Consider the following 18,618-nt stretch of genomic DNA (forward strand, 5'->3'; position numbering starts at 1 on the left):
AGAGTGGAACTCTCATATCTCTGAGTATAAGAAATGACTGACTTAGTGGATATCAAACAATTTGGCTTGACTAGTCTTATAATGTTGGACTACATACAGAATAAAGTACACCAAGAAGCATGCCATTGGAATCTATCGAGAATCTGATATAATCAGACCAGTCAGCAATTGACTTTTGTACCCATGCACTAAAGACCTCCCTTGAAATCAGTCCGAAATACTCTGCCGAGTCCTTTCCTCTGAATCCACTGGTGTTCCAGGGGACATCAGCATGCATGTGCCTCTGCAAGTGTGTGTAGTCTCTTTATGCTTGGAGTCTGTGTGTGTGTGTGTGTGTGTGTGTGTGTGGCAGTCTCTGTTTGCTTGGAATCTGTCTATGTGTGTAAGCAAGTCTTTATAGTGTGCGTGCTTCTACCTGGTCGATGGAGCCCACGAGCCACACGACAGACGCACCTGCAGCCCGCCTCGAACGCCCAGTTCTGGAGAGACACTTACGCTGGCGCGCATGTAAATGAGCCTCCCCTTATCTCTAAGCCCCAGGCAAGGCCCCCTGGGAAGTGTGAACCGCGGCGGTGGGAGGAGACCGGGATAGCATTGACCGGGATTGCAGGACTGTGTGTTAGTGTCAAGGTAATTACGGTAATGTGCTCCAATTACCTTGCACCCCCCTTGCCCCTGCTTTGTCTCATTTAAAGTTTTCTGTTCAAAACCGCTTGGGTTCAAACTGCTTTTCCTATAGCAGGGGTCCAAATTGCTGTGTAAAACACACTTCTATGACACAAGTCCTTCCAAGAATCCACCAAGGTAAAGCGATTTTCTCCGCCGTGAATTGAGCTGATACAAGTTATTTTTCTCTCTGTAGAAAAATCACACATTGGAAGACATTAGGGTGGGACGCTCTACCAAGTATCCCTTTTGAGTGCACTTACAGGCAGTCCACAAGCGTGATGATACTGTGTATCAGTGCCATTGTATTCTATCATATGACACTACACACTTTATGAACACGACTGTTCATTCAATGTCTGCAGTTTCACCACCCAAGGAAGTGGACCGCTCACACAGTGATAGAAAAAAGCATTCTAGCAAAAGCCACAACACCATAAGAGAGTCGGAATTTAAACCGATCCAAAAACATGTGACAGATTTTAGCAACCGGGCATATGCTGCAGATTATGCCCCCGCAACAAGGTGAAAAATACAACTCATAAATGTATAATCATTAACTTTCCTGAAAACACTCCCCTCAGCCATCTGTTATAAATACGTACCTGCCCACAATACCCTTGTCTGTGTTTCTTTCCCTTTTGAGTGGCCCCGTTTCTATGATGGCCCGCCATTACCATTTCCGGGTGTTAGATCATTTATTAATGTATTCTTTTCCCTTCATGGCTCATAATGGTGTGGAAACACAGCCTGTTTTTCTACTTTGCACAGAACAGCATGTCACAGCACAGCAGTAGCCTGAGTGTAGTCCTCTGGCCAGCTTTAGCACCAACAGCACTAACACCGACGCAATACGCACTCCCCCTGCCCATATGATCTGATGCTAGTGTTTACATCAACACAAACGGGTGACTTTCTGTGAGGTGTGAACAGTGAATTCCCAAGAGAAAAGACATTGGCAAGTCATGGGGACACTGGGGTGGGTTATATTGGCCAAACTTATCAACATAGCTGACATTAAGGGGCCAGTTTCCCAGACCCTGATTAAGTCTAGTCCTGGCCCCCCAATTTTGGGGGGAGATTTTCCATTGAGCATATGTTTTTAGTCCAGGACTAGGCTTATTCTGAGTCCAAGGAAACTGGCCCTAAATGTCGAAGAGAGGAATAATATACACGTTTCAAAAAAAGTTGTACTACCTCCCCTCAATGACTTGGAATAACTTAGTTCTTGCCCATGTCAAAGAGACCCCTCCAGAGTTGATACATCATTACAATCAAAGATAGTGGTGGGAAAAACTCCACCTTCTCCAAGACTCCCTTTAAAAGCATCTCAGCTATCCAAATCACTCCCCGGGGCAGCGTCGTGAACATTATTACAGGAAGACACCTTCCTTGGGAGCCTTTGCCTGTAAAATGTGAGTTGTCAAAAAAAGCCAGATCAATTTCTGCTGTTTTGTGACAAAATGAAAGGGAGGACAGGTAAATAGAGGGAACCTGCAGAGTAAAATGCAGCTCTCATCTTTGCCTTGTCTAAACCCCTGAAGGGCCTGGGATAACCAGGGGAAACTCGCTGCTGCAGATCTAATAGAACAGATCTAATAAGTTAGTGTCATAGAATCATATTCATTTAAGTTTCTATTTTAAACGTCAAATGAAGAAACTTGATTTTCACTACACAACACATTATCCAGAAGTCACCATACACAAGTGCAATGTGACCGTGGAACAAAACAAAAACATATAAGTGACTGGAGTCTGCCGTGTGAGCGTCAGCATTGGATCAGTTCAGACAAACAGATCTAATAGAAAGGGACAGAAATTGACATTGACTGAATAATACTGTAAGACAAATTTTCTGTAATGCAAAACCCCTCAGAGGGATAGACGTATGTCTGTTCAGAGCGAATAGACTAGCTTAGTATATTGCATTGTTCTGTCTGTGCTTAAGATACCCATGATATCATCAGTCAGGAGTGACGGTTGATTTTCCTTTATGGTTCCATTAAGAAAAGCCCTTTTAAAAGATGGTCTTTGGTTATCTGGTTATCACATACACATACAGTACTTGCTGGCACCTACATATGCACATGCTCTCACACTTGCTCCTTCATGATCATACGGGCACACACACACACACACACACACACACACACTCCACATAACATAATCACATAGCACACACCATACACACTTAATCTAAACTGTGATATCATTCCCTCAATTACCAGAGCATGGCAATAACCTATATTTTTTATTTATTTATTTATTTCACCTTTATTTAACCAGGTAGGCTAGTTGAGAACGAGTTCTCATTTACAGCTGCGACCTGGCCATGATAAAGCAAAGCAGTGCGACAAAAACAACAACACAGAGTTAAACATAAACAAATGTACAGTCAATAACAGAAAATTAAGAAAAATTGAAAATTCTATGTACAGTGTGTGCAAATGTAGAAGAGTAGGGAGGTAGGCAATAAATAGGCCCTAGAGGCGAAAATAATTACAATTTAGCATTAATATTGGAGTGATGGATGTGCAGATGATAAATGTGCAAGTAGAGATACTGAGGTGCAAAATAGCAAGAGGGTAAGTAATAATATGGGGATGAGGTAGTTGGGTGTGCTATTTACAGATGGGCTGTGTACAGGTAGAGTGATTGGTAAGCTGCTCTGACAGCTGATGCTTAAAGTTAGGGAGGGAGATATAAGACTCCAGCTTCAGAGATTTTTGCAATTCGTTCCAGTCATTGGCAGCAGAGAACTGGAAGGAAAGGCAGCCAAAGGAAGTGTTGGCTTTGGGGATGACCAGTGCAATATACCTGCTGGAATGCGTGCCACGGGTGGGTGTGGCTATGGTGACCAGTGAGCTGAGATAAGGCGGGGCTTTACCTAGCAAAGTGGGTTTGGCGACGGATATGTAGTGAGGGCCAGCCAACAAGAGCATACAGGTCGCAGTGGTGGGTAGTATATGGGGCCTTGGTGATAAAACGGATGGCACTTGATAGACTACATCCAGTTTGCTCAGTAGAGTGTTGGGGGCTATTTTGTAAACGACATCGCCAAAGTCAAGGATCGGTAGGATAGTCAGTTTTACGAGGGTATGTTTGGAGGCATGAGTGAAGGAGGCTTTGTTGTGAAATAGGAAGCCAATTCTAGATTTAATTTTGGATTGGAGATGCTTAATATGAGTCTGGAAGGAGAGTTTACAGTCTAACCAGACACCTAGGTATTTGTAGTTGTCCACATATTCTAGGTCAGAACCGTCCAGAGTAGTGATGCTGGTCGGGCGGGAGGGTGCGAGCAGCAATCGGATGAAGAGCATGCACTTAGTTTTACTAGCATTTAAAAGCAGTTGGAGGCCACGGAAGGAGTGTTGTATGGCGTTGAAGCTTGTTTGGAAGTTTGTTTAGCACACAGTCCAAAGAAGGGCCAGATGTATACAGAATGGTGTCGTCTGTCGTCTGGATCAGAGAATCACCAGCAGCAAGAGTGACATCATTGATATATACAGAGAAAAGAGTCGGCCCAAGAATTGTACCCTGTGGTAGCCCCATAGAGACTGCCAGAGGTCCGGACAACAGGCCCTCCGATTTGACACACTGAACTCTATCTGAGAAGTAGTTGGTGAACTAGGCGAGGCAGTCATTTGAGAAGCCAAGGCTATTGACTCTGCCGATAAGAATGCGGTGATTGACAGAGTCGAAAGCCTTGGCTAGGTCGATGAAAACAGCTGCACAGTACTGTCTTTTATCGATGGCGGTTATGATATCGTTTAGGACCTTGAGCGTGGCTGAGGTGCACCCATGACCAGCTCGGAAACCGGATTGCATAGTGGAGAAAGTCCGGTGGGATTCGAAATGGTCGGTGATCTGTTTATTAACTTGGCTTTCAAAGATTTTAGAAAGGCAAGGCAGGATGGATCTATAACAGTTTGGATCTATAACAGTTTGGGTCTAGAGTATCTCCCCCTTTGAAGAGGGTGATGACCACGGCAGCTTTCCAATCTTTGGGGATCTCAGATGTTATGAAAGAGAGGTTGAATAGGCTAATAATAGGGGTTGCAACAATTTCGGCAGATCATTTTAGAAAGAGAGGGTCCAGATTGTCTAGCTCAGCTGATTTGAATGCAGAATGCCACAGGATGTTTTTGTGCTGGTCAAGGGCAGTCAACTCTGGGGTGAACCAAGGGCTACATCTGTTCTTCATTTTTGAACGGGGCATGCTTATTTAAGATGGAGAGAAAGCAGTTTTGAAGAGCAACCAGGCATCCTCTACTGACGGGATGAGGCCAATATCCTTCCAGGATACCCGGGCCAGGTCGATTAGAAAGGCCTGCTCGCTGAAGTGTTTTAGGGAGTGTTTGATAGTGATGAGGGGTGGTGATGAGGGGTCCAGAGCGACTTACAGTAGTGAATGCATACATTTTTTTCTCTGTACTGGTCCCCCGTGGGAATCGAACCCACAACCCTGGCGTAGAAAAGACCATGCTCTACCAACTGAGCCACACGGGACACACGGGACTAAGCCCAGGGATTGCTTGATGGAATCTCTTCAGCTAGCCGGGAGATGGGCCTAGTTCAAGGCTAGCTCCAGGCTAACTGGTGCTTGTTTCAGGACAGAAACGTTAGACAGGAGTAGCCACTCGGATAGCAGCTAGCTAGCTGCGATGACCAAGAGTAGTTCAGAGCTTGCGGTAGGAATCCGGAGATGTGGAAAAGAAAAGCAGTCCGATATGCTCTGGGTAGATATCGCGCTGTGGAGGTTGGCAAGAGTTTCCCGGGCTGAGGCTGGCAGTCCGCGTTAACGGTGATGACCGCTAGCAGTGGCTAACTGACTTCTAGCTAGTAGCAAGTTAGCTGGCTAGCTTCAGAAGGGGGTTCCGGTTCAAAAGTGTAAAAATAGAAGATCCATACCACATTGAGTGGGGCGGGTTGCAGGAGAGCATGTTTAGTCCGTAGATGGAAAATGAGATTTAAAAAATAATATATACGTATATACAAGGGACGGGACAAGACAATCAAAACAGACATCCCCACTGCTACGCCATCTTGGATTAAGTATGGTGATATGGTATGGTGGGGCTGATCACCAGCCCCTAATCCCTAGGCATTCCTTTGAACTAGATTGGAACAGTTAGATTTAAACAATTTGGTAAAGAGTCTACACAGCCTATCAGAAGGCAAGGTGAAGCAATAACCAAACTACTTAAACTTATCCAATCCTTTAAGATCTGCAATAAACTCAAGGGAGTAGGGGCTAAGGGTCGATTTGAAATTCAGCCTATATTGCCTTATTTCGGCAAATACAAAACAACAAAAATCTCATAATTCAAATTTCTCAAACATACAACTATTATATCCCATTTTAAAGATACACTTCTCGTTAATCCAACCACATTGTCCGAAGCGCTGAGACAAAAAAAAACACACACAGCCATTTTCCAAGCAAGGAGAGGCGTCACAAAAAACAGAAATACAGCTAAAACTAATCACTAACCTTTGACGATCTTCATCAGATGGCACTCCCAGGACTCAATGTTACACAATACATGTATGTTTTGTTCGATAAAGTTCATATTTATATCCAAAACCCCCATTTTACATTGGCGCGTGATGTTCAGAAAATGTTTTGCCTCCAAAACCCCGGTGAATGAGCACATCAATTTACAAAAATACTCATCATAAACGTTGATAAACTTTACAACAGTTATTGAAAGAATTATAGATACACTTCTCCTTAATGCAACCGCTGTGTCAGATTTCAAAACAGCTTTACGGCAAAAGCACATTGTTCAATATTCTGAGTACAGAGCTCAGCCATCAAAGCAAGCTATACAGTTACCTTCCAAGTTCTGGAGTCAACAAAACTCAGAAATAGTATTATAAATCTTCACTTACCTTTGCTGATCTTCGTCAGAATGCACTCCCAGGACTCCCACAAGAAATGTTTGTTTTGTTCGATGAACTCCATATTTATGTCCAAATACCTCCGTTTTGTTCGCGCGTTCAGATCACTATTCCAAAGGCACAATGCGTGAGCGCAAAACTCTAGACGAAAAGCGAAAAGTCAAATAGTTCCATTACCGTTCGTAGAAACATGTCAAACGATGTTTACAATCAAACCTTAGGGTATTTTTATTATAAATATTCAACAATATTCCACCGGACAATAGCATATTCATTACAGAAGAAAAAGAAGGAACGGTGCGCCTGCGCCTTCTTTTTCCTCTGTAATGAATACGCTATTGTCCAGTTGGAATATTATCGAATATTTATAATAAAAAGACCCTAAGGATTGAAAACAACTCATTTGCCTCAGGCAGTCCACTTGTTGAGTCAGCTCTTATTCTCTCCCCAGTAACAGTAGAAGCATGAAACAAGGTTCTAATGACTGTTGACATCTAGTGGAAGCCTTAGGAAGTGCAAAATGAACCCTATGTCACTGTATACTGTATAGGCAATCACTTGAAAAACTACAAACCTCAGATTTCCACACTTCCTGGTTGGATTTTTCTCAGGTTTTTGCCTGTCATATGAGTTATGTTATACTCACAGACATCATTCAAACAGTTTTAGAACCTTCAGAGTGTTTTCTATCCAAATCCACTACTAATATGCATATCCTACCTTCTGAGCCTGAGTAGCAGGCAGTTTACTACGGGCACGCCTTTTATCCGGACGTCAAAATACTGCCCCCTACCCTAGAGAAGTTAAGTCATAGAGAAAATATAACAAATTCTGCAACTCAGTGAAAACTAGAAAGGAGAGTGGTCGGTCTGATTGAGGTATGAAAACTCAAAACAGGGAATAAAATGCTTCTCTCCAAGGAGAAGACATGATCGTCTACTACTAAATCCTAAAAATAAGTAAGAAACTGCCTCAGGCTTAAAACCTTAGTCTACTCTCAGGTTGATGTGAATAAAAAGCGGTAGTAGGCGAACAGTTACTTGCTTCTGTCCTGCACACCAATGAAAAAAAGTTCAAAGCGGAGGACATTTCATTTAACATTTGTCCCATACTGTATATCTTGTTTGTTAGGTTTGTGTGTCCAATATGAATTGGATATCATCTGGCATTGTGCAATGGTAAATGTCTTTGACACTTTTTTCTCCAGACTGTAAATAACTCACTCACAGCATGTGTGTGTGCGAGTGAGGTAGTAGTAGTGGTAGTGTGGCTACTTTACAGGTAGCTCTCTCAATGACACAGGCAGATCAAGAATAAAAAAGTGAGGGGATAGGACGAAGGATAGTTATCCAGAAAGTCTAGAAACCGTCAATAAAACCAAGTCAGAGTAGAGGCAGAGAGGATTTGGGAGGCTACAGGAGAACACTTCTATCCTGGCCCTTATCAGAGATGACCGCTGATAAGGACCGGGGCTCGATGTTGTCCGATGTGGGCTGACAAGCCACCCGTGGCAGGACAACACTCTTCCTGAGTCATCCGATCAGTGCCGTGCTCACTCCGTACCGAGCGGGTTTGACATTTCCCATCACAGACATGGGAACAAGATGAAAGGGCCCTGAACGGGGAGACATGGCAGAGCCACTGGACAGCAGGAAACAGAACCCCGGGTCAGGAAGTTGCCATGTTCCTCGATAGCAGCAACAAAAACACCAGAGGGCATAGGCATAAGAATATGGGTCACATAGGCTCTCATTTGTTCCCAAGGCACTCCGATTTATACGGTGTACGTGAGGCCAATATGTACGTACTGTATAAGGCAGCGTTTTACTTACAGTTCATTGAAATATTATGGCGTCATCGAATAAACTGTATCTTAACATACGTACATGATAATAATTCCAATGCGTCATAAATGTAGCCCCACAAATGTAGACGTCATTCTCACCTCTGTTTATTCACCACTACAGATAGAGGTGGACTTCTCAATCTCAACAAAAACACAGAACAAACTCATGCTGCAAACTATGCATGTAATTATAGCTTTTCTGGGTGATGACAAGCATCACAAAGACGTGCTGGGTATGATTAATAATATATAATAATATATGCCATTTAGCAGACGCTTTTATCCAATGCGACTTACAGTCATGTGTGCATACATTTTAAGAATGGGTGGTCCCCGGAATCAAACCCACTATCCTGGCGTAGCAATCGCCATGCGTTACCAACTGAGCTGCAGAGGACCACATACTGCCATGCACTGCATTCTTATTATTTCCATAGTAATGGAACATTAAAGGCATAGCTACCCCCCCCCCACCAACACACACACGTGTTACAATGGGAACTGTGGGGGAAGGGGGCGGACAGGGAATTTCCAAGAGTCACAAAGCCCCACCACCTCGAATGTGATCCACTGCAATAACATGACAGACCTTCAAAGCCATAAGAAATGAAAAGGGGATGGATGGAGGCAGATAGGGAGGGAGGGTTAAAGGAGGTAGACTTCTGCTGAGTTCAATTCATATTTAAAGACCTTCTTTATTACATCTTTAATCATCTTCTTTTGGTGGAGATGCCTCAACAGTTGACTTCCAGCACTGTTTAATTCACACCCAATTGAGTCAACTGTCCCAGGGTCTCTCTCCCTCGAATGTTCCCCTCTTATCACCTACTTTACCTGGAGTTGTATTTTTCTCTTTTCCACAGAGAGACAGAAATGCAACACTGTCACTATCCTGTATATGCAACACTGTATAATTCTTAGATAATCACAGAAATGTTAGTGGAGGGTCAAAGATGAATTGAGAGCTGACATTTGAATGTTATGTTTCTAAGGCAACCTAGTTTGCAAGGGAAAGTCATGTCCAAGACAGTAATGGTTAAAAATCAGTTTAGAGGATGCACATTGCACACAACGTGATGAAGGCTGAAATAGACAAGGTATCATTCAATATTATTAAAACCTTTGAAACATCAGAGAATCTGGTCATCCATTTTGTTTCTCCATGTTTTAACTATGTACAGAAACATATACAATATAACTGGATGGAAAACCAGTGAAAAAAAATACATTTGGCATTTTCATCACTAAAGTGGCACTAAAATGGATTCATTAGAAAATGTTATGAATGGGATGGACACCAATGAGGTGAAGTTAAAAGTAGATGCTTGATCTATATATGACAACAGTGTTAGGTAGGGCTGGGATGACTTCTTTAGGAAAACAACCGAAGGTTGGAACAAACATCATTATGTTGTCATCCAGAGTCAAATGTATCTATTTTCTAAGCTATAGCACAAAATATTTAACAGGTTTTTAAAGGAACTAAGAGTTCGGTCTGCTTTCTGTTTTCACTTTAGCCATGGAAAAGGTATTGCGATACTGGTATCATCACAGGCCTTGTGTTAGGGTGAGGGATTGGGCAGGACACAGCTTGGAACAAGATATATTTTGGGAGGGAGGGTCTCCTTAGGTGCAGACACCGCTGTGATGATGCGAAGACAAATGCTTGGGGCTGTCCTCCTTGGAGTCTGGAAAGCCTTTACCTTGTGAAAAGACTTGTGTGGATAAGTTCCATAAGACAGCCCACAATTTATACCTTTATACACATACACCGAAACACATCCAGCACATACGTATGCAAGTACGCACATACACACATGTCTCATGCTTGTCCCCACACACACCTTGGGTTGGTTATGTAGTAGGAGTCTTTCATGTTGAACTGGGGAGATAACTCTAATACACTATCCCTGCCTGCATAAATCATAGCACTGCCTGTTCCTGTTCGCCTTAATGAGTTATTGAAGTCTAATTAATTCACAGTGAATTCCTAAATTGAAGTCTGAGAGTTTCCATTTTGATTAGGGGGCGCCGTGTTTACGAAGCGTTTCGCCGTCATGCCTCAGCTTTCGCTTAATATCGGGCCCCTCCCCCTCTATTTCTTCTCATCTTCAGGCGAGTAGAAAAAGAAAGCTCATTTTCCCGAGGCTTTAATGGATTTAAATAATCATTTTCTTTCGTCGGAGAACTCTAACCCTCCCATTATGTTGACGGAGAGGAAGAACAGTGGGAAACACAGGGGCGAGGGAGAGGAGAAATGCCTCGTATCCCCTAAGCTCTAATTCAACAAGAAGTGGGTCAGCTCATGAGGAATTTAATTTGAACAGATGTCAATTAATACCCATTATGCCTGCTCTGTCGAGGGGCTGCTGAACGCTCTTTGTCTCATGCTCTTGGAGCCGAGTCTTATATGAGAGATTCAAAAAGATTTGACATGATATAGTCCTTTCATTTCTTCACTGTGCCGGTTGAATCTATAGCGCTAGGGAATGAAGTAGCTAGGCCTCTCTGTTACAGGGGAAATTGAGTCCTCCAGTTATCAACATCTAGGCGTGTGTTCAATAAAGAGATGGTATACAAACCAGAAGTGTATTTTTTCCCCTGCAGAATGTTGAAAAACAGAAACTTCAAAATGGCTTGACGTTCATGATTCTAGAGAACATCTCCCAATTGGCTTTTACTTGCGTAAGCTCCAGCACTTATGTAAGGAAACGTTTCTGTTCAATACATATAGGCACCACTTCAAAGGACTGAGATGACTCAAGTTGACTTATTTATTTAAATATTTTTTTCACATTACTCCATACCTTGGTAATTGCCACAAGACACTTTTCCAGACTCAGTAAAAGTGATCTAATGGGAGGGAAGAAATCTGTGATTATAAATTCTACTTAGTATTAAGAAAATAATCTAATGCATATAATTGGTAAGAGTGAACTCCCTGGACAAGGGTTAGGGTTAGAGTTAACCCTGGAGGAGGGTTAGGGTTAACCCTGGATAAAGGCTTAGGGTTAACCCTGGATAAAGGGTTAGGGTTAACCCTGGAGAAGACAATAAACAACTATGTCAGTAATGCTTGGACAGTGCTTATGTAAGGCAGTAAGTAACACATTGACCATATTTCCGTATGAAAGCACACACTCTGCGATTCCTTGCCTCCTTAGCTGTATTGGAGGAGAAGGTCCACGGTCCCTACCCTCTGACCTAGGAGAGATGATGCGAAGAATCCAGGAAAGATGAATTGAGAAGAAAATGTATTGAAATACCCACTTACTTGAGGGTGAACTGCTCCACGGTGGAGTTGGGCACCAGGTAGAGGAAGATGTTGAGGGTCTCTCCTGGCTTCAGCGGCTTCTCCGGCAACCTCAGGAACATGTTCTTATCCAGCTGCTTGTCCACCACCAACTGCTCCTGGCTGGACTGGTACAGGCTGATGCTACCGATGCGGAGGAGGGGTTGCTGAGAGGGCGGCTCACCCCGTGATCCTCCTCTGCGACCCGAGCTCTCGCCGCACTCCCCTCCGCTGTCCGGGTCGTGGAGGGTGTAGTAGAGCTCGGTCTGTAGGGTCTCCACACTCAGCTCCAGGCCCAAGCTGTCGCTGGAGCCTTTCCTTCGGCCCAGGGGGGCCACATTGGTATTGAACCAGGTGGGGGGCAACTCCAGCTGGGCCAAGCACTGGGCCAGGTTCCCCCATAGGCGGCACGACGTCTTGATCTCGCGTACGTCACGGAAGGCGTGGAGCCTCACGCAGGGCAGCTTGTCCTGGACCTTGAAATCATCCCAGTCGCGTCCTGCTATGTAGAAGAGCACCTGGACCACAGGGTTGCTGGAAAACACCCTTGACTGGACGATAAAGGCCCGGACCTTCCAGTTGACTGTCAGCCGCCCGGGGATGTCCAGGGGGCTGAAGGGCTGAAGGAGGTCCTTGGACAGGCTCTGGTCCTGGGCGAACGGGCCAAAGGTGATGTTGACAGCGGGAAGCTCCTTGGTCTGAAAGACCACAAAGCTCTCGGAACGCTGGAGAGGATGTCCGTTGGTGCTCTGGCCCGAGGACCTGGTCTCTCGCAGGAAGAAGGCCAGCTGGGCGTTGGAGAGCTTAAAGTTGGAGGGAAGGTAGACATCAGGAGGGGTGGGGGTGGACGTGACTGCTGAAGAGCTGAGGAGAGCATCTGAGCTGGTCGGGGATACTTTCCCTGCAAATGCTGATCAGAGAGAAAGAGAAAGAGAGAGGACAAGGTTAGAATCTTTACAATGCAACATGTCATTTCTTTCTTTGCAATTTTCACCTGCTCTTTACATTTAACTGCGACAGACAGACAGACAGACAGACAGACAGACAGACAGACAGACAGACAGACAGACAGACAGACAGACAGACTTTACCATCTCACCCAGTCAGAGAAGGATGAAATGTGAACAGTCAATGAACACTAATCATCTGATAAAGGGACAGTATGTGTCAAGTGGCTTGCAGGCAGGTTGGGTCATTGTGTCCAATGAAATGGGTTGTACACGTTAATAAGCTGCCCAGCCACTGATCTGTATCATTCATGCTGTTCACAAGATTCAGCTCAACACAACATGCTCAATCAATTGTTCCTCTAGTTCAATTACACACCAGTAGTCAGTCTTAAAATTGACTGAGAAGCTAACGATTGGACAAAACGGATAAGTTTTTAAAACAACAAGACATTTGACGAGGACAAAATGTAAAAGCTAAATAGGGAGATAATTTAGGACAAAATAAAGTAGGAACAAAATAAAGTGGGAACAAACAAAAACGTTTTATATAATCACAAACTCTGAGAAAAGGACAACTTAAAACATATACCCTCAAGCTATAACATACAATCTGCTCAGGCATAGGACACAGTCATAAAGAAACAGTATTGATGTGACATACTTATCAGAAGTACCAAGAATAGGGCATAAAAGTGCCAAAGCCTTTCCAGACAGACCAAATCAGAGATTAAAAGTCCCATGTTCCAAATGGTCTGGCATTGAAAGTATATTTCCTTGAATAGCCTTTGAAAAGTGTATATCCAATCATCAGTAGAGATTTTGCAGTCACACAATTAACCGATCCTCAAGCATCAGTAAAAAAAATATCTCCACAGATATTCACTGTACTGGAACAGATTTCTCAGTGGCTCAATTGCTTGCACTGCAGCACATGCCTGTGGGGGACCTACAGAGGTTCTTGAACCTCTGCTTCTATTCCCTTTGGTGCAATCGTGGTCCACAGCAAAGACACAGAAGCTCTTTGAATCCAGTCCACATGCAGCTTCACTCTGGCAGCAGTCCCTTATAGACCAAACCCCTCCTCGCTTGCTGGGTCTAATGCTGTAGACAAAGCCTTGACACCGCCCCGTCTCGCCACACCTAGCCTCAGTCTATAATCACCATTTTAGCTCCCAGCCAGAGCTAAGACACACAGGCCTCAAAGGACTCTTGAACCACACACTCACAGAAAAAAAAAATCTCCAGCTCGATTCATCCTCTCCCACAGGACGTGTTCAGGCAGGCTCTTCTGTTTGTGTGTGAGTCAGTGAGTGAGTGAGTGAGTGTCTGTATGTGTTGGAGGGGAGGGGTGAGGTGGGAATGGGGGAGGAATGTATTACTTGAATGCCTTCAGGCAAAGAGAGTGAGCAGGAGAGGGGGGGGGGGATTAGCTAAAGATCATTGACGAATTAGCTCTCCCTCTACTCCTCACTCTCCTTCTCTCTTCTTCTGCCACGGGCCCCCGAGAAAGAGAATGAGGGTACATGGGGGAGGGGGAGGGTTAGGGGATTTCGACTACTTTTCCCCCTAAATCACAAGTGGCTTGAATTCCTACAATAAAAGAGAAGCAAATTCTTGGATGTATGTGTGGGCCAGGCCTACACTTGGCATCACGCTCAACAGGAGGCCGAAAAAAAAGATGAAGGGGCCTGTTGTTCATTCCACCACGAACCGTTTCACTTATTTCCACATCAAGAAGATAAACGGAATAATTCTCATCACGCAATGAAGTAGATGTTCTTGAGCACTGTTTTTATCAGTTATTTTCAGTCATGTATCAGATTTCCCAAAGGACTACGGATGATTTTGCATATCTGCTTGAGGAACTTAAGTGCATTTCTCCGAGTTGTCTGAGCCTCCTTCAAAAATGATTTCATGTAATTTATAGCTGATTTAGCGTTATCGGGAAAATAGGGTTCCATTTATCACGATATGGATTTTTGTCCATATCGCCCAGCTCTAGTCAAACAAATGGTGCACTCCCACACTGTGTGGTCCGACTCTGACCGTCTGAGGGCCAGGCAATGAAGTACCTCTTTAGGGGACTGACATGATACTCTCATCTCTGCAGAGCAGAGCAACGCTGTTCCATTACGAGACCACATTAGCTGCTTGAGTGTCTCTTCATCCCTTTCTAAACACGCGTAATGCACACAACCGATTGCTCTTGTATAGTTCCCCGTCCCTCCCTCCCTCCTACTGTGTACTCCAGCCCCGAGGCACACTACGGTCTGATTGAGAGGGCATGATTTACGGCCCACGATGCACTGGGGTACTTCCCCTCTTCACCTGGGGTGCTCTTCCTTTTCGTTGCTGCTGTATCAAAGTGCGGTGGGGATGGGGGAGCAGATGGGGCTTACAAATGGAAATCTGATAGTTTCCCCCTCCCCCATTACCATTTGGCTTCCTATTAGACCTAAGGGCCAAATTTAGTGGCTTCTCTTCCTGTTGCACGCTCTGTTAACATGACACACATCTGTTGGGTGGGGGGAAATGAATGGGTAGGACTAGCTAGCATCACCTCAGGGCTCTTTCCATCTATCAGAACATTTGCCCTGATGGGGATTAATGAAACATTTTGCCCACTATTGGTTGTTAAGGTTGGGGCCATTTCATTCAGCTTAGTGTGTACTGTTAAGTTGCAAACCATTTCTCCCTCAAGATTACATTTCCCCCATGTAAGATAAAAAAGATAATATTACATAATATAATGCAGAAATAACCTTCTCTTATCCTCCAACTTGTTAGGATGCATCAAGTCAATTTATAATTTCAGAGGGTTTATTTATTGACAAAAAGTGATGAAATGTAGACATCAGTGAAACTTTAATAATTTGCAGAGGGCTAGAATGACATAAAGCTGGATCCGTTTGATCTTGCTACTTTATGCTAATCACTTGCTCAATGGCCACAACTCAGACAGTCTGCTGCATTAGTTAGATAGGAGTTAGCATAACAAACAATGGTTGCAAATAAGTTGATTTGCATAAAAAAACTGGGCATTTGCTTTGAGGCTTTTGGCGTCTCATGTCTGGGTATTAGTTCACAGACACAGCACGGCACAGTATCCTGAAAACGAAACCCACAGCAAATATGTAATTAGTGTTGTAATGTCTGTTATATCAGTACAAACACAGCAACATAATTTCCTGGCAAACCTGCCTACTTTGTAGCACCCCTCATCTCCCATCAAAGCTCCATTGCCACCAATGGTATTTGTTTACACATTGGAGGGCGAATGCTGCAGGGAAAGTTATATGTTAGAGTAGGGTGCTGGCATTTTTGTTTTGCCTCCTTTTCTCTGGTGGGGGTTCAATTTGCCACCTGCGCCTTTGAAATGGGCAAATCACAGTTTGTGTGAAATAGGCCGACACTGAAGAGGGAACACGCTATATAAACATACTCTAGCTTAATGAGTGATGTGAGAAAAACGTACAACTACAAGGGAGTTATAGTACTTTATTCTCTGTTTAAGTAACAGCGCTGGTTTGCTGATGCCATGAAAAGGCTACAGTGGCTAGTGCTGAGCGATTAATGATTTTTGAGGTCGATTGGGTTTCAGTTTGATTATTAAAAAATAATAACAGTATTCAATTTTGGTTTAGATTTTTTGTTTTGTTTTTTACATGAAATGTATTATGAAATAATGACGTTACAATAATTTTTTATGGACATTTTCTTATGGAAATTCCAAAGCCAAAAATAGTGAACATTCAATTGCCAAAACATTGAAAATATTCCATTGTCTCTGTCAGGTCCACATTGGGTAGAAATCAACAGACAAATAGGAAATTACTACGAAATAATACAATATTTCAGTTGTGTATACTACAAAATGTTTAGATGGCCAGGCCATCTAACGATATGTGCTCTCCATACTGTACTGTCTTTAGTCACCGTATTTAGGTAGCCTACCTAAGTATGCTTCAGAGCTGTCTATGTCACGTCCTGACCAGTGAAAAGGGTCATTTTGCCATAGTAGTATGGTCAGGGTGTGGCAGGGGGGTTGTTTTGTGTGTTTTGGGGTTGGTTTGTTTCTAGGGGAATTTGTTCTAGTTTTCTGTTTCTATGTTTCATTTTCCATGTGTGGCCGAGTATGGTTTCCAATCAGAGGCAGGTGTCTTTCGTTGTCTCTGATTGGAAGCCATACTTAGGCAGCCTGTTTTCCTTTGGGTTTTGTGGGTGGTTATTTTCTGTTTAGTTGTTGTACCTGACGGAACTGTTGGTCGTGTTTGTTATTTTGTAAGTGTTACTCATTAAAGATTTAAGAATGAGCACTATCCACGCTGCGCCTTGGTCTATTCAATACGACGCCTGTGACAGTCTAACTAAATATTTTTTACCAGTTATTCAAAGTAAATAAGGTATACTTTTACAAACGGTCTCTGTTCCTCTCGTTGTTGTACTGTGTACAGTACATTCCTCTCTCATGCGGTTTATGCAGTCTGTGTGTATCTAACATACAGTAGCAGGTGTAAAATTGTATCTGGATACAATGACGAGATGCTCATGTCTATGCCCTAACCAATGGGAGTCGTTTTACCAAAGGCGGGAAGGCAGGCAACAAGCTTAGTTAAAAAAATAAACCCATAGAAAGGCATTGGGCTTATTTTGGACAGATTTTGTCTCTCCGAGCCAGAAAAAATGTGCGCAATGGATTATGATCTTTGTACTTAATTACCACATTTCAGCAATGAACTAGGTTGAATATTTGCTTAATACAAACTACAAATCCCGGGGGCTTCCCAAGTGGCACAGCGGTTTAAGGCACTCCAATGCAGTGCTTGAAGCGTCACTACAGACCCGGGTTCGATCCCAGACCGTGTCACAACCGGCCGTGACCGGGAATCCCATAGGGTGGCGCACAATTGGCCCAGCGTCGTCCGGGTTAGGGGAGGGTTTGGCCAGGGGGTTTTAGTTGGCTCATCACACTCTAGTGACTCCTTGTGGTAGGCTGGGCACCCTGCAGGCTGACTCTGGTTGTCAGTTGAATGGTGTTTCTTCTGACACATTGGTGTAGCTGGATTCTGGGTTTAGCGGGCGGGTGTTAAGAAGCGCGGTTTGGCGGGTCATGTTTCGGAGGACGCATGACTTGACCTTTGCCTCTACCGAGCCTGTTGGAGAGTTGCAGTGATGAGACACGATTGTAATTGGATCGCAATTGGAAATCATGAAAGTTGGGAGGAAAAGGGGGTAAAATGTTTAAAAGAATTGTGTCCCAAATAGTTCTTGACTTGATTTCTCTGTTTTCTTTCGTGAATGATTTTATTTCTCTTTAGTGAAACGGCGTGTTGGAATTCAGGTAATAGAACCGACGTCGGTCAATTAGTTGTTTAATACACCCCCCCCCCACACCCCCTCAAAAAAGTTGGATAGTCGCTCAGCACTAACAGTTGTAGATATAAAGCAGCCTGTCAAAGTCATTGAAAATATAGACACTGGCTGTTATGAGCTGAGTGACGCAGGTTAAAATATGCAGATAAATTAATTGGCGAGCAAGGTAGGGAAATTAATAAATGCCTCTTCAATGACAGGGGAGGGAAAGGTTACTCGAGCGTTTAAAGTGAACGGCAGCGTCTTCACCGATATACTAATGTCTCTGTCATCGGAGCATTCCCATCGATCCTAAATGTCTTACGCCATTTTACATTGTGCCGAATATCGATCTTATAAAGTATTAAGGTTGAAAAACAAAAGGTATACATATTTCATAGACCTCAGTCAATCACTACATAGAAATATTTCACAACGTAAAATAAAAACGGATGATGTCAAACTGAGCAAAGCAAATATTTGTAAGGAGTGCGTAACTGGTGGCAGGGAAGTCAGACGCAGGAGAGCAGAACTGGGTAATAACCGGAGCAGTTTAATTATCAAAACCAACGGCATCCAGAAATACAAAATATGGGTACAAAATCCGT

General features: G+C 43.6%; 1 protein-coding gene across 2 annotated transcripts in view; it reads right to left on the reverse strand.

The window, feature by feature from the left end:
* The window catches only part of tmem132e (transmembrane protein 132E), a 367,148-nt gene that overhangs the window by 67,629 nt on the left and 280,901 nt on the right, over positions 1–18,618 (reverse strand). Inside the window, exons 1-2 of one of the 2 annotated variants that reach the window (XM_014197868.2) lie at positions 13,320–13,967; positions 11,691–12,618 (exon numbers count right to left, since the gene is read on the reverse strand). In XM_014197868.2, coding sequence (XP_014053343.1) covers positions 11,691–12,618; positions 13,320–13,398 — 1,007 coding nt within the window. In that variant the 5' untranslated portion in view covers positions 13,399–13,967. Of the gene's footprint in view, positions 1–11,690; positions 12,619–13,319; positions 13,968–18,618 lie in introns of those variants that run through there. The other variant, XM_014197869.2, reaches the window with a different exon arrangement.

The sequence above is a fragment of the Salmo salar genome, chromosome ssa04 (assembly GCF_905237065.1).
Source record: "Salmo salar chromosome ssa04, Ssal_v3.1, whole genome shotgun sequence".
NCBI classification, from domain to species: domain Eukaryota; kingdom Metazoa; phylum Chordata; class Actinopteri; order Salmoniformes; family Salmonidae; genus Salmo; species Salmo salar.